The 16,560-nt window shown below is 56.1% G+C and overlaps 1 protein-coding gene across 3 annotated transcripts in view; it reads right to left on the minus strand.

Moving 5' to 3' along the window:
* The window catches only part of RPH3A (rabphilin 3A), a 32,015-nt gene extending 18,986 nt beyond the window's left edge, over nt 1-13,029 (minus strand). Inside the window, exons 1-4 of one of the 3 annotated variants that reach the window (XM_066561992.1) lie at nt 12,925-13,029; nt 5,395-5,597; nt 4,647-4,661; nt 3,413-3,547 (exon numbers count right to left, since the gene is read on the minus strand). In XM_066561992.1, coding sequence (XP_066418089.1) covers nt 3,413-3,547; nt 4,647-4,661; nt 5,395-5,471 — 227 coding nt within the window. In that variant the 5' untranslated portion in view covers nt 5,472-5,597; nt 12,925-13,029. Of the gene's footprint in view, nt 1-3,412; nt 3,548-4,646; nt 4,662-5,394; nt 5,598-10,870; nt 10,968-12,924 lie in introns of those variants that run through there. The other 2 variants (XM_066561993.1, XM_066561994.1) reach the window with 2 other exon arrangements.
* Between the last annotated feature and the right edge of the window lie 3,531 nt (nt 13,030-16,560).

Here is a 16,560-nt window from a genome sequence, read left to right on the forward strand (position 1 = left end):
ATGAGAAGCAATTTTCCTCCCCTCCAAGTGGGCAGGGAGCTAAAGGTAAAGCACCACTGGGGTTTTTCCAAGTATCCCATCCCATGCTCATCCAGGTGCTTGCTGAATGTGCTGCAGCAGACTGGGAATTTTTGCAGTCTTGCAAATAAGAGAGGAGGGTTTTTTTTTTTGAGGGGAAAGCTCAACCAAACCCCCATGAAATCTCAAGCAGCACAAGCTGTCCCCTGGTCACGACGGAACCTCACCTCCTGCAGAAATCGCCATCCCAGGAGATGCTCCCAGCTGTCTGCAGTAACCCCCCTGCCCTGCCTTGAGCCTGAATTTTATCTCTGTGCTGTCTGCACACGGGGATGAAGATCCCAGGCTGTGGTCCCCAGACAGCTTCCCTGCCACTGAGGTTAATGATTTAATCCCCAGGGACTTCCATCTGCTCCTGCATTATCCCTGTGTCATCCCAGCCATGAGCAGTCGAATTAAATGAAAATGCAATCCTGCTGCAGAGCTGCTCCTCTTGGAGCAAAGGTGGCACCCAGGGGGACACAGCCAGGCCACTGCACTTTGAGAGGGGACCACAGGGCCCTGGCCAGAGCCAGGAGCCAGCTGACAATTTCCACCTTGGGATGGTTTCAGATCTTCCCCTCAATGCCAGGAGCTGCTGGAGCTCATTAGGCAGCAGAGCAGCCTGGCTGGGTTATTGATGGCCCCCAATTAGAGATGCAGAACGGAGTCAATTAGTGCCTGCAGGTGCTCCTGTGGCAGATGGAAAACAGGATCCTCATGGATTGCAGCTGGAATTGCACCACTGTCACCAGAGTGTCACCAGAGCCACCATAGAGACCCCAGAGCGACACGGGGCAGCAACGGATCCATCCCTGCCCACGTGGATGATCCCTTTTCCCTGAAAACTTCCAGCCCTGTGTCCCCGATCCCGAAGGATGATCCTGACCACCCAGCAGCTCCAGCCTGACGCGCTCCTGCTGCGTCACGTTCAAGATGATTCCAGCTCCTCTCGTCCTTCTCTGCACCACGAGACACAAAAAAAAAATCCCCCCCACACCGAGTGTCCCCGTCCTCCAGGCCTCATCAGCACCCAGCTCACGTCTCCCACAGGATCCATCCACCCTCAGCGCTAAAAATACTCCCTCACAGGATTAATCTGAGCTGGGTTTGACACCAAGTCCAACTGCACAAACAACAGCTCAACGAGAGGCATCGATTTGTTCCCAAGACAAGGGGCTGGTGGGGTGGAGGATGCAGGAGATGGAGGGCAAAAAAAAAAAAAATTGGGAAGGATTTGAGGCGGTTGATCCACAGCCCTGGTTGTGGGATTCAGGATTCCTCAAGGATTGGGTGTAAAGCTCAAATGAATCCCTCAAACACCTCCAGTTATTGAGGCAACTCCAAGTATTCACCACATATTCCCCCTTTGGAATCTCACTCCATGTGAGCTATTCCCAATATTAACCAAAAGCAGTGTTTTCATGGAATGATGGAATGGTTGGGTTGGAAAGGACCCCCTGCCATGGGCAGGGACCCCTTCCACTATCCCAGGTTGCTCCAGCATGGCTTTGGACACTTCCAGGAATGGGGCAGCCACAGCTTCCCTGGGTAAGTTTTAATGGATTTATTTTTCCTTTTACAGGACTAGAAAAACCCCGGAAAATCCCAGGAGATCAGGCTTTCCATAAGCAGCTCCCTAAAGCAGCCCGGCCAAGCGAGGGCCAGCCAGCACCTGCCAGAGGCCGGCCCGGATTATTCTGTAACAGAAGCAGCTACCCTGGATAAGGGATGATTCCCGATTCCCTGCGAGGCTGATCCAGCCGCCGTCCCACATTCCCGGGGCTGAACATCCTACAGCTCGTGTTGTGCAAGCCAACAAACACAAAGGGGCTGGCAGGGCTCCCGCTACGCCTCCTCCTCCTCCTCCTCCTCGCAGGAGGGGAATCAGCTGCGCATCCGCCAGAATTCCCGGCTCCAGCCCCTCCGCCCGGCTTCTCGTGAATGAGGATGAGCGAACCGCCAGCTCAAAGGCGAAGGGAAGAGTTGGAAAACAGCTGCACGAAATAAATCTCTCCCCGAGATGATTTGCGGCTCATCCAAGGAGCCGTAGCGCGTTGGGAAGGAATTCTTAGCGGGCCGCGAAAAGGGAAACGAAAAGGGAAACGCCAGGGAGAGCTGTTTGTGAGCTCTTGTTGGGGGTGAATCGCCATCAATGGGAGAGAGAGAGAGCCACTCTCACCTGGCTTCTGCCAAAAAGCCTGGAAGGGGAAGCGAGGCGCAAAGCGATGCCAAGCCCCGGAGGCACCTCCAGCCCGAGGGAGCAGCGCATCCATGGGGCAGGAGCCGAGCCCAGGCAGGCAGAACAGCCCCTGGAGAGGCAAAACCTCCCCGGGATCTTCAAACCCTGAGCAAGGATTTCTGAAAAAATGAGGAAATAAACCCAGCACTTCTCCACAGCCAGAGCATCCCAGTATTTAAGGGGCAGCAAGCTGTCCCTGAGCAGTGAGAGGGAATTTGGCACTCCCCAAAGCAGTGGGGAGTGTGGCTCCTCCCTGGGGCTGAGTATTTTCTCTGCTAGGGAAAAATAAAAAAAAAAAGGAGCAGTGGATGCTTAAACTCAGTGAGAAGAAACAGGAAACTCTGTCAGGAAAACAGGATTGTGGAGATTGCAATGGGATCGTGGAGATCCCCTCTGGAAAACCATTCCCAGCAGAGCAAGGGGATAGATGGGGATTGATACCTCGGCCTTAGCTCGTTTCACCTGTCAGGAAAGGAAATACAGGCACTTCCCAGCCTCCGCACGGGCACTGGGAATGCCCCTGGTGAAAAACGAGGTACCAGCGGCTCTGGGGACTCCAGAACAGAAAAATCCCAGGAAATCCCAGGAAATCCCAGAAAATCAGGCTTTCCTGGGGCAGCTCCCTAAAGCAGCCTGGCCATCACTGCTGCCTCCCTGCCCGAGGCCAGCCTGGCAAACCCGAGCATCACAGCCCTGGGCATTGCTCAGCCCTGCTGAGCCTCACACAGCTCCTTCCAGAGTGGGATTAACCCCAAAGATGGATCCATCACCCCTCCAACGGCATTCCCAGAACTCAAACTCCTCCATGCTCTGGCTCAGCACAGGACAAGCAGCGAGCTGCTATCACTGATCCCTTTTCACTGATAAAAGATCTCAGCGATGCCTGGCACGAGAGCAGAAGGCTCCAGCCCCCCTGAGGCACCCGGAGCCGCTCCTTCCCTGCCCGGTTCCTCCTGGCCAGAGCCCAAAATCCCCCGCAGGCTCCTTCCAGGAGAGGCACCGCAGTGCAGAGGCTGCTGCCCAGGAAAGCAGCCAAGCAGAGCCTCCTGCCGCGGCCCCGGGGTCCCTCTGTCCCCGCCGTGTCCCTCCCCGGGTGTCACCAGCCCGCCCTACCCGATGCGCTCCTGCTCCATCTCCTCCATCTTCTCGGCGCGGGCGATCACCCGGTTGATGATTTCCTTCTCCTCGTCCGTCAGCTCCTCGCCCTTGCGCTGCCGCTCGGGCTGTGCCGCCCATCCCGCCGGGAGCCTGCGGGGACAGCGGGGACAGGGATCCAGCCATGGATCCACCCCCACCCCTGGCTGTGTCCAGGCACCAAAACACAAACCCAGCCCAGCTCCCCATCCTCCAGATCCCAAACCCAGCCCAGCTCCCCATCCTCCAAACCCCAAACCCAGCTCATCTCTCCATCCTCCAAACCCCAAAATCATACCACCTCTCCATCCTCCAAACCCAAACCCAGCTCATCTCTCCATCCTCCAAACCCCAAAATCATACCACCTCTCCATCCTCCAGATCCCAAACCCAGCCCAGCTCCTGTTCTCCAAACCCCAAACCCAGCTCACCTCTCCACCCTCCAAACCCCAAACCCAGCTCACCTCCCCATCCTCCAAACCCAGCCCACCTCTCCACCCTCCAAATCCCAAAATCAGCCCATCTCCCCATCCTCTAAACCCCAAACCCAGCCCACCTCCCTATCCTCCAAACCCTAAAATCAGCTCACTTCCCCATCCTCCAAATCCCAAACCCAGCCCACCTCTCCATCCTCCAGATCCCACCCAGCCTGCAATGAACCCCCACCCACAGCTGGGAGCTCTGATCTCCATTTTTAGGGGGTTTCATACGGGAATGTTGGTTTCACACAGAGGGAAAAACTCCTTTTCAGAGCCATTCCCATTGTTTGCACGTTTCCTTTGGCACCCTGGAATACCAGATCTGCCTGGCAGCCACGGGACCAGGGCGGTGGTGCAGGAGTGGGTGGCTTTTTTTTGGGAACATTTCTCCAAACATGGGAGTGTTTGTCCCTCTAACATCATTCCCAAAGATCCTCTCTCCCAGCCTGGGTGTCAGGCAGTGCTAACCTGGTGACAGGGTAACGTCTGCCACTCAGGGGTGCACAAGGCAAACATTCCTCACCTTCCTGCTCATCCACAGACCTTTCCTGGCTCTTTTCCCCTCTGCATTAACAGACCCCCATGGCCTTGAGCCTTAAGTTCATTAAAATCCCTTAAAAGTGCGACACTTCCCAAATTTAATTTTTTTTTACATCCACACCCAGGTTTTTCCTGACCATCAAAGTAGCAGGAAAAGAGGAATAAGTGACAAATAAAAGAAGGGAGATACTTACTGCTCCTTCTCACTGCTGGGAAGCACAGGGAAAGAGAGGGAATAAGGATGAGGAGAGCCCTGCCAGTGACAGCCCCCAGCTCCTGGTCCCTGCCCGTGGAGCCCCAGTGCCCACAAAGAGTGACCCCAAACCTCCAGACACCAAACCCAGCCCCCATCCAGGCTGGAGATGTGGCATCACCTTGCAGGGTGCCAGGACAGAGGGACAGCTCCATGTCCCTGCACACCCCAGCTCTGTCCCCCGCACCTCGCTCAGTGTCACAGGCATCTTTTATGAAAAATCCTTTCTTTAGGATTTTTCCTCCTGAGAAGCTGAGAGGCCTCAGGAACAGAATGTGAACAATGGTTATCTGCTGCTGTGCAATGCAACAGGTAGATCTGTGATTGGTCTCATGTTGGTTGTTTCTAATTAATGGCCAATCACAGCCCAGCTGGCTTGGACAGAGTCCAAGCCACAAACCTTTGTTGTCATTCTTTGCTATTCTATTCTTAGCTGTCCTTCTGATGATATCCTTTCTTCTATTCTCTCAGTATAGTTTTAATGTAATACATATCATAAAATAATAAATCAAGCCTTCTGAAACATGGAGTCAGATCCTCGTCTCTCCCCTCATCCTGAGACCCCCGTGAGCGCGGTCACAGCTCAGGGCGTTGAGGAGCAAACCAGCAAAACGTCCCCATGCAACAGCACTGAACCAACTCCCAGCGTCCCCACCCTCGCTGGGAGTGTCCCTGTGCCCGGCTGTCACCTGGCTCGGAGGGACATGGTCCTGTCGCTGGGGCACATCCACCGGTCAGAGGAGCCGCCCAGCACCGCGTCGGTCATCGCCGGCCACCCCGGGCACGAGCCTGGGGACACCAGTGCCCTGCTGGCTGTCACCAGCCGGGCACAGCAGGGACTTCAGCCGCTCTGCTCCCAGGTGCCAGCCAGGAAGTGGAGCTCCCAGCCGGGCTGTAGGGGAAAAACAACAAAGAAATCCCTAAAAATCGCGCTGGGAAAGGTTTTGTTTGCGGGATTATAAGAGGGTTTGGAGCAGGAGTGTCACTTTGGTCTGGATGTTGAGACACAGGAGGCTCCAGTCACCTCCTTCCCATGAGGGCAGCACAGCCTGGATGTAATTAATGGATCCCCAACCTCACATTAATTATGAGGCTTCAGAGGAAGGAGGGAAGAGGGGGATCCATTCCAGAGAAACAGCTGCAAAAAAGGAAACTTCTCCCCAGATTCCAGCATTCCTCACTGTCCTTTCCCACACCACAGTCCCTCTGGAAAAACAAAAAAACCAACAAAAAAACTCCTTTCCCATTTTGGTTTACTGAAGTTTTTGCCAAGTGGATCCAGGAGGGAAAACACAGCACCAGGACTCAACCAGGAGGATCTGTCCACTCCTCTCCAAAGGCTCGTCCAGAGAGGGTTCTTCAAACCCTTCTCCTTAAAATACCAATGGATGTCGAATCCACAGCCTGATTGTTGCTTTATTCTCATTTTTGGAGGGGTTTTGCCCCTCCACCCACTGCTCCTACTCACTGCAGGGGGATGGGGATGGATGGATCCATTCATCCATCACCTCTTCTGAGGGAAAACCAGGAATTTGATAGATTTGCCTTCAGCAGAGCTAAAAAATTCACAAAAACCCTCTGCAGAGTCCAGCCATGGACAATGAGGCTGTTCCAAGCCCATGGATCATTCACCTTCCCATCCTGCTGCCCTGGGATGATGCTGCCTTGGATTCCTCCCTGCCTGGAAGGGACCTCTGAGTTCTCCAGCATCCCAGCGGGACCAGAGCTCTGCCCACACTGGTAAATGAACCTTTGTAGGGCACAAAGCAGCTCCAGCAAAGCTCCAGCAGAGAAACTGGGGAGATTATAGCAAAGAAATGATGGAAAACGGGAGCTTGCAAAAGTGCCCCAGCTCCAAGCCAGGAAAAAACACCCAACCTTCCCCAAAAGAAGGGAAAAAACGCTCTGCAGGGTTCCTCATCACTCCCTGAGGAGCTGTGGAGGCTTGAGGCTCACCTTGGCTCCATGGAAAACTTGGGGATGCAAAAAAGTATTTTTGGAAAAGCAGGAGAAGCGAAGCACGTGGGTAATTAGTGCTCTGCTGGTTCACACAGCGCCTGTTCCCGTGCCAGAGCAGGAGGCTCCAATTAACAAGGTCACTTAACGAAGGAAATTGTTCATTTAAGTCCCCCCCCCACCACCTCCAGAACCCGCACTGCAGCACAGAATTCCTGCTGGGAATGAAACATCCCAGGGGTCCTGGGGTGGGCAGAGATTGAACAGGGAGCAGGGGCAGCACCACGGTGCCACCACCCGTTTCTGGGGAGATGCAGGAGGGAAAGGGACTGTCCTGTTTTGGGGTGGGAAAGGGACTGTCCCGTTTTTGGGGAGATGCAGGAGGGAAAGGGACTGTCCTGTTTTGGGATGGGAAAGGGACTGTCCTGTTTTTAGGGAGATGCAGGAGGGAAAGGGACTGTCCCGTTTTTGGGGATATGCAGGAGGGAAAGGGACTGTCCTGTTTTGGGGTGGGAAAGGGACTGTCCTGTTTTGGGGACATGCAGGAGGGAAAGGGACTGTCCTGTTTTTGGGGAGATGCAGGAGAGAAAGGGACTGTCCTGTTTTTGGGGAGATGCAGGAGAGAAAGGGACTGTCCCATTTTTGGGGACATGCAGGAGGGAAAGGGACTGTCCCAAGGTCACACGAGGCACGAATGTCCACCCCAACCCTGCAGCTGGGGAAAAGAGAGGGAAATCCCTGTTTTTTCCTATTCAAGAGGGATCAGGAAGGAAAACTCTTTTGCCCAGCTGGAACTCTGTGCTAATAAGAGCGAGGCCAGGAGCGTTCTGTTCTGCTTTTGCTGCTCCTGGAGGAATACACAATCCCTTTCTCCACCTATAAATAATAGATTTGGAAAAATCTACTTTGCATTACTTCCAGCAACTACCCCCGCTTGCCCTAATGCTTCTTCCAGCATTTTTAGCACATGGGAAAGAACAAAACAGCTCAGGGTGGCTCTTCCCTCCCCTCTGCCAGGTCCTGGCTCCCGAGCAGCAGGATGTGGCCGTCCAAGCGGGGATCGATGGGATGCAGCAGCATTTCCTTAATGAAATGGGAATATCCCAAACCTAGGAGGGTGCCAGGACTTTCCAGGGTTTGGCTGACCCCGAAGGGTCCCAGATCTGCTGCCCTGGTGTTGGAGGGGATGGGAGGAGCTGTTTCATCCCGAGGTTTTCCGAGGGATGCTGGCAGCTCCCGCCGGCGCCGGCGTGGCACGTCCTGGGCAGAGCCAGGAATAGCAGTGAGGTCTTAATTTCTGGCCTTGAGGAAGGGCCACATGACTCCAATCATGCAGCTCCATTGCTGCCGTGTGACAGAGCCCCTGGACTTGGGTCATGCTTTAATGAAAGGATCGAATGCCTCCTGTGGATCCCTCTCGCTCCCGGGCCCACCTCCAGCACCCAAAACCCAAACCTGGCAGGTGCAGTGTCAGCAGCCAGCAGGTCCCATGCACCCTCCAGCAGCTGTGGGAGGGCTGGAAAGGCAGCGGGATGTCCATGGAAGGAGCCCATCCCACCCCACAGGGCACAGAGCCACCCCCAGCTGGGCGCCTGCAGGGAACCCAGCACAAAGAGCTGCCCCAAGGCACCCCTGGAGCCGCCTGGGAATGCCAACCCAGGGGGGGAAGAGAGAAAATTCCATCTTTTCCAAGCTGCCAGGGTGAGGGTGAGGTTTTTCCAGCGAGCTCCACGGTTGCCAGCCGATGCCTGCAGAGATTGTCTCCAGCAGCAGACACTGACACAGGCAACCTATTTCTCCCTCCAGCCTCCTGAGCTCTGCAATGCAGCTTTCTTAAATATTGAATAAGTCTGCTGCTCTCACCACCTGCCAGTGCCAATGATGAGGTAATTTTTCCATTGACAAAGCCTGATGTGATTAATCCGGGTGGGAAAAATGCAGATTTTGGGCATCATCCACTCACCTGGAACACAGAGCAGCAGCCAGACCCCAACCAACCAACCCGAGCTGCTGCTCTGGTGCCAGGTGGGAGATTATTGGGTGTCCTCAGCAAGCAGGAGGTTTGGAAGTGGAATGGATCCAAACTGATTCTCTGTTGGGATGGTTGGGTTTGCACCTTGGCACCAGAGCGGGTTTATGCTCCACAGCTGGAGCCAGGGATGGAAAAATTGGGAATGAGGATGGAATTGCCTGATGGTGCTCATTTTGGGGGGACAAAGACCCATGGAGACCCCCCCAGATGAGAATTGTGAGGAGCAAATGCCAAAGCTGGAATTGTCTCCTCACCACTCAGGGCACACATCCCAAAACACCCCAAAGTTGGGCTGGAAACCCTTCCCAGCTCCTGGGGACATTTCCAGCCATCAGCACCAGATCCTGCCCTGCTCCATGCCTGGCACCCAGGAAGGGCTGCAAACCACAGGGAATTCCAGATCCTGCCCAGACACCTGGCACAGACACCACACTCCACATCCAGGCTCGTCCTTTCCCAGGAAAAGGAGTTTGTCCACTGCCCACCCCACACCATTCCCTGTGGAACACCCGGAATGTGTGTTCCATTACCATAGGGACAGGCAGCAGGTCCTCGCTATCCTCTGCCTCCAGGCAGGATTTGGCACTGCTGGATTTACCTGCAGAGGGGGGGAAAAGGGAAAATATCCCCCCAAACACCTGCAGGAGCAGCTGTGTAACACTGCAGGATGATCAGCAGGTGACAGGGAGGGGAGCCCAGCCCTGGAGGGTCCCACACTCCCAAACTCCCTCAAATTCCAACATTCCATTGGTCTCATCACGTGCAAATTCTTTTAGAAAGTTTGGGCACCACCTGCCCAAGGGATGGTGCTCGGGGAGCAGCCCACGGCCCAGGCTCTGCTGTAAAAGCAGCAGGGAGGGAGGCAGAGCTCAGCTGGCTGGAGCTGCTGGGGCTGGAGCTGCTCCCAGACACCTGGAAAAGGGACAGGACAATGCCAGAGGTGTCCCAGCCATGGCAGCACAGCCCGTGTGCTCCCACATCCCCCAACAGCCTCGGGGTGGGATCAGAGCCTTGGCTGCCCCAAGGGAGCTGAGGGCTCCTGGGGATGCGGCTTTTGGGGAAGGCCCAGAGCCAGCGAGTCACAGCCCTGGGGTCACCTCATCCTTCAGCTCCCTGACTCCCCTGCTCAGTGCGGTGGTAATTAGTTAATTAAAGCTCGGTGTGACAGCCTCAGTCCACAGGTGACAGTGAGAGACCAGAGACAGGAAAAGCAAAGCGACGCTTCCAGTGCCCTCCAGTTAAATCCACACCACAGCCTCTGGGAGTCTTTGGGAACACACCAACTCCTCTTGGCTTGGCTAATGGCACTGCTGCCTTTAAATTCCCACAAGGTGCTGGGAACTGCCTTTGTTCCACTCCCCCTGACTTCCCAGCTCCCCGTCATCCTCCAGACAAAGCCTCGTCCCAAGGCAGCGGAGCAGCAGCTCGGTCAATTTTATTTAAGCAGCACCCTGACATTTCCTCCAGCAGCTCCCTCTCAAACCAAACACTGTTAGGATGCTGTCACAAGGATTTACTCCCTTTGATTAATTACAGGAAAGACAACGGCAAAAAAAAAACAAACAAAAAAAAAACAAAAAAACAAACCAACTCCTGGGTGTATCCACCTCACCCGGGGCTGCGCGAGGGGCAGATCCAGGTGAGCTCTGAGCACACCCCGAGCCCACCCGGTGCTGCCCTCGCTCCTCAGGAGCTGCTTAGCAACGGGAAGATCCTGCAGGGCTCGGGCACGGGGAGCTGGCATCGCACCCTCAGTGCCAGGGACAGGGAGCGTGGCCAGAGCCACCAGAATTCCAGCAGGAACCCTGGAACAGCGACAGGATCGGCCCTGGGGAAAGGCTGGGAAGCACCAGCGGGGTGAGCTCGGAGGTGGTGGCAGGTCCAGGAGGGTGACAGCCCCCGCCAGGTGCCCCAGGGATGGCGGAGGCCGCGGTGCCACCCCAGAGGAGCAGCAGCGGGGGTGGCAGAGGGGCCAGGCAGGGCCAGGCCCGTGGGGAGGGGTCCCACTGCTGCGGGGACCCCTCAGCACCGCAGCGTCACCGTCCGCAGGGGCCACGGGCAGGGAGGAGCAGCAGCCACCGGCTCAGGCCCTGCACCAGCCCGGGACGCTCCGGGCTCCCGGATTCCCCCGTTCTCTGGGGGTTTTCCCGTTCTCTCCTCCCACACCCGCTCCGTACCTGGGCTCACGGAGTCCCCAGCAGCGGCACTCCAAATCCACAGAGCTGCATCCCAAGGGAATCGCTGCCCCCAGCAGTGACCCTTTATCAGCCAGCGCGGCCACTCCCCGGCCTGGGGAAGGCGGGGGAATTCATCAGCCCGGCCTGGGGGAGTGGAGCCCCCTCCCTTCCTTCCTTCCTCCCTCCCCGCCCTTGCGGGCCCGGCTGGGACCACCTGGAGCGGTTCATTACTATCGGCGCTAATTAGCAGCGACTGCAGTGACAGCGTCACCGGGCTGCGGGCGGCGGGAGGGCACCGGCCCGGGGGACACGGGGGACAGGCCCGGTGCCATCCCCAGCACGAGTCCCGCCAAACTCTGAGCACAGAGCCGAGCTGAAGCCCCGCACCCTCCCGCAGCAATTTTCCATCCCTCCCGCAGCAGTTTTCCCACCCCTCGCCCTTTCCAAAGCCGGGAATGTTTCACCCCGCGCAGAGCCCCCAGTGGGCTCCGGGCTGTCACCCTCGCTGGCAAAGGGGGATCCACACCAAAAATAAAACCTTTGCCACGGCCAGGAGAGCCGGGGCAGCGCAAAGGGAAGGCTGAGAAGGAGCAGGGAGCGGAGCTGGAGCCGGCGCCGAGCAGGGGACGGGGTTTGCAGCCGAGGAGGGCTGGTGGGGCTGGCATTGCCTGGGTCCCCACCCTGCAGGTGACACCAGCAGCTCCCACCGCATCGCCCGGCGGTGCCACAGCGCTGCCCGAGGCTCTGCGGCGCTCCCCTCCCGCGGGATGCCCGGCCAGGCGCCCACGGGATGCGACAGCGACTCCCGGTGCCGCGAGTGGGGCTGAGCCTCCCCACGGAAGCCCTGAGCAGGTCTGAGTCAGCTCCAGCAGCAGCAGCAGCTCGCAGCTCGCTCAATCCCTCCCGGATGAATGATGCATCATCAAACAGAGCCCAGTGTCACAACATTAACAATATTTATTTTCAGGCTAAGCTGCAGCCTGGGCTTTTGATACCAGTAATTAAAGCAAATGGTTCATCTGTTCTCATCTCTGCATCCCTGGAGCCAACTGGCCGCGTTTGGAAGCTTTATCTCTTTTTTTGGGTTTTTTTTTTCTTGCAGCCTCATGGGAAGAGGGGGATCAAGCTGATCCACACACACTCCCAGGATCCCGAGGGGAGCGTGGCATAGCCCGAGCCCCGAGCAGAGCCACGGCCGGGGCAGCTGCCTTTGCTCAGAGCAGGGAAACCAAGGAGCGTTCATCATCACACAAAGACGAATTGCTGCTCCAGCTTGTGGCCAGAATTATTAGAAAGACACCAGCAAGAGACATAACCAGGTGCCTTTTCTGGAAGAACCCATCGCTGGGAGCGACAGCTTCCAGCAGCCTCAGCCTCATTCCCGAGGAGGTTTTGCCTCCCGGAGCTTCCAGGCTACTCCAGAAAGGATTTTGGTGCCTTTTGCATCACTTTGGTCCATCCTGGGAAAGGAGCAGCACCTGCCAGAGCCCGCGGGCCACCCCCTTTGGGGCAGTGATGCCCTTGCAGAGCCCCAGCAGGGAGCAGAGCCCCCCAAAATGTCCCAGCAGCAGGGACAGGGCGCTCCCCGCATCCCCCCGCTGCCAGGATTCTGGGAAGGGGCTCAGCCTTGGTGCCACCGCAGCTCCCGCCGGGCGCACTCCGGGGACGGGAGAAAATAAAAAAGCCAATTTTGGGGGCTTCAACCCCCGCAGATGCCCAACACGCCTCAAAGTTGTCCGCACACGGCCGAGACGAGCAGCAGCACCCAGAGCCTCGCCCCAGCCGCACCCACGGGCGCTGCCAGCCCCACGCCCCGCCGGGGACCCGCTCCAGCCGCTGCCACCCACGGGCGACTCCGCGGGCTGAGGGTGTCACCCTCCGGGATGCCGCAACTTTCCCGGGCCGAGAGCGGAGTGCGGGGGCCGAGGAGCACCCCCGGAGCAGCATCCCGAGCCCCCGGAGCCGCATCCCCATCCCTGTCCCTGCGGAGCCCGCGGGATCTCCTGGGACCCCCCCGCGCTGCGGCGCCGGGGGACCCCTGATCCCCCCCTTACCTGCGCCGGGCTCTCGGGGTTTGGGGCTCCCGGGGTTTGGGGCTCCCGCGGTTTGGGGCTCCCGGGGTTGCGGGGCCGCTCGGCCGCGCTGGCGCTGCGCGGCTCCGGCGGCAGCACTGCGGAGGGCGCGGGGCGGCGCGGGGAGGGGACACGGGAGGGGACACGGGAGGGGACACGGCCGGGGCCGCCCCGCTCCGCGCCCCAAGGAGCCGCCCCCCTCCCAGGCGCAGCCGCTCGGCCCCCCCGGCACTGCCCGCCCGGCTTGGGGGGGACAGCGGGACCCCCTGCGCTCGTCCTCTCCTCCAGCTCATCCCCTCTCCATGTGTCTTTCATTCATTCATTCATTCTCCTCCCCAGCCCTCTCCCACCCTCATCTTCCATCCCCCTTCCATCCTCTTCCATCCCCTTTCATCCCATCCCATCCCATCCCAGGCCCCCCCTGCAGAGCCACCCCCGGCTCTGGGGTCCCAGCACAGGGAGCCCCTGGAGCTGCTGGAGAGGGTCCAGAGGGACACAAAGAAGGTCCCAAGGCTGGGAGAGCTGGGAATGTTCGCCTGGAGAAAGGAAGGCTCCAGGGAGAGCTCAGAGCCCCTTCCAGTGCCTAAAGGGGCTCCAGGAGAGCTGGAGAGGGACTGGGACAAGGCATGGAGAGGCAGGACACAGGGAATGGCTTCCCACGGCCAAAGGGCAGGGATGGATGGGATATTGGGATGGAATTTTTCCCTGTGAGGCACAGGGTGCCCAGAGCAGCTGTGACTGCCCCTGGATCCCTGGAATCGCCCAAGGCCAGGTTGGACAGGGCTTGGAGCAGCCTGGGGTGGTGGAAGGAGCTCCTGCCCATGGCAGGGGTGGAATGGGATGGGCTTTAAGGTCTCACGCCCTCCCCACCTGCAGCATCCCCCAAAAGCCGTGGGAGCTGCTGCCCCTCGCAGATTCCTGCAGATCCCACAGCCTGGCAGCCCTTCCCAAATCCCAAACGCCTCCTGATCCCCAGGCACGAGCCAGGACCACGCTGCCTCTGGCCAAGAGCTTGGAGGAGCAAAGTTCTTCATTCCTCCAGCTGCATTTCACCACTTCCCAATAAAACGTTTTTCCCCAGCTGCAATGAAACCCCCCCATGAAAACCCTGCTTTTGGGGGGGTGTAAACAGAAATCCCTGGAGAGAGAAATCCTTGAAGGATGGAGCTTTTCCCTGCCTTCAGCCAGGAAAGGATTGCAGCACTGAAGGCTGAGTGTTGATTGGCATCAGCTGGATCCTTGATGGACGTTTTCTTCTCTTCCAGGCCCAACTCTCTGTTTTTATTTAGCAAAAAGAATTGCCTCAGTTATGCAAAATACTTGGAGAGAGCAGCACAGGCACTTTCAAGCTGATCTGTCTTGACACCTTCCTTGGAGATTCACAAAAAGCAGCAGCAATTTGAAAATCAGATCTAAAAGTGGCTTTCCAGAGAGGAAACAAAGCGACACCTGCACTTGTCTGTTCTAAATCCCTGGCACTTCCACTCTCCTTTTTTTTAGCCCCCTCTTCGAAAATAAAAAGAGCCAGTTGGGATTTTTTTTGGTGGAATTGGAAGTACAGTTTGGCAGTCTGGCAGATCCTCCAGCGGATCAAAGCAGGGAGGGCTAAATATTTGTTTATGTATTCATTTTTTATATTCATTTATACATTCATTTATTTATTCATTTATACATTTATGTCTATATTTTATATGTTAAGATAAATATATCTATTTTATATTTATATTTTTATATACATGTATTTGTATATACATATATTTTATATATATACATGTATATATTTATGTGTTTATTTTATATTAATCTATTTATTTTTGTGTTCATTTATATATTAATTCATGTTATTATTTTAATATTCATTTATATATTTTTATATATTAATTGAAGGATGAAAATAGTTCCAGTGGCAATGGATAAACTCTCAAAGCTCAGGTACAAAAAAATTCTGGATAACTCTTCTGTCACTGATTCCAATACAGGGAAAATAAATCAGGAGCACCTCAGGCCCTCCCTGAGCAGCCCCAATGAATTAAATGCAAAAACACAAGAGAGATGGGAAAGGACCCACAGTCCAGCACCCCAAATCCACCCCCAGCCTCCCAGAGCAGCTCCTCGCTGGGAATGACTCCTGGGAAAAGATGGGGAGGAGAAAAGAGCAGGAGGAGAATGGAGGAGGAGTGATGGGGGCAGCAGGAGCTGAATCCAGAGATGTTGTCCCAGAACTTTGGGGACCACAGAGTTTGCATCTCCTTTTTCCAGGAGAGAAAACCCCAAGCCAAGATTTAGGCTGGAGCAGGAGAAAACCTGGGAATTCTCTGAGGGACCCAGCTGGATCCCCTCGTTTCACCAACACCTCCAACCCCTCCAGCCCACCCTGAGAAAACCCCAGACCAGGCACAAGCCAGAGGAGCCATCCTTGATTCATCCCCCAGTGAAAGTGCTGGGATAAAAAAAAACCAAAATTGAAAAAAGAAAGAAATTCCCCCCCTTGTCCCTCGGTTCCGGCAGTGCCGCAGGGAAGCTCCAAGGGCTGGGGAAGGGATTTTCTCCTCAGGAGAAGCCGAGGAGGAGCAGCACCTTGGGAGGGCTCCAGGATGTTTTTCACCACCCCCTGTGCCTCCCCCTGGGCCGTCAGTCCCCTGCTCCCAACCTGCCAGGAATGCCAGGGAGCTTCTGCAGGGAGGAGGCTCCACCATCCCACCCTGGCTGAAAATTCCCTTTCCCAGGCACTTCCTGCAGCTCCACCATCCCACCCTGCTCCTTCCCACCCTGGCTGAAAATTCCCCTTCCCAGGCACTTCCTGCCTCACCCCAAAGCCAAGAAAACCCCACAGGGACCCCAAACCCCACAGCAGCACCCCCATGTCCCCTCCCCGTGGTGGCACAGGCAGGATCTGGCAGAGCCCCGAGCTCAGCAGGCCCAGCTCGTTGTGTCTGCAGCTCATTACACCCTTTTAATGAGATCTCTGCTGGTTTTACATCCATTTCCCATTCCTGATAACGCCCTGCCCTATAAAACTGCACTGTTATCCTTGCCGAGGTGAGGGGAAGAATACATTTCCTCACAGGCTGCCTGCATTAATTTTGCAGTAAGTGCCATCAAAGATTTAATCTCCAGCTCCTCTTTTGTTAATGGGATTAGGGGAACTTATTTACTGATTTAATTAATTGGCCTGTCTTGCACTCAGCTGAAGGCAGCGGCCCAGAACCTTCCTGGGTTTGGGGCTGAGGAGAGCTGGGCCTTGTTTCATTTCTGAGGCTGCAAGGAGCACGTACCTGTGAGCTTTAAATAATTGAAATTCCTTCTGACAGCACATTTAAAAAGAGGGGAGGAAGCAGCTTTCTCTTCAGCTTTATCTCCCCTCCCACCCCTCAAAGAGGAGCAGCAGCTTTGCCAAACCATTGCTGAAATATTCCATGGATATATTCCATAACCTCCAGAGGGAGGGACCCCCCAGAGCTGCTCCTGCTGCATCCTTCCCAAACACAGGAATTTATCCATTTAAACTCCTCTTATCCCTCTGAAACCTGCAGTTTCAGAGTGCTGGGAGGGTCCTGAGCTGCAAACCTGGGGCTGGGGGAGCAGCACCCCTGACACAATTAAATCCATGGCTTAATT

Source organism: Molothrus aeneus, chromosome 18, assembly GCF_037042795.1.
Source record: "Molothrus aeneus isolate 106 chromosome 18, BPBGC_Maene_1.0, whole genome shotgun sequence".
In the NCBI taxonomy this organism is placed as follows: Eukaryota; Metazoa; Chordata; class Aves; order Passeriformes; family Icteridae; genus Molothrus; species Molothrus aeneus.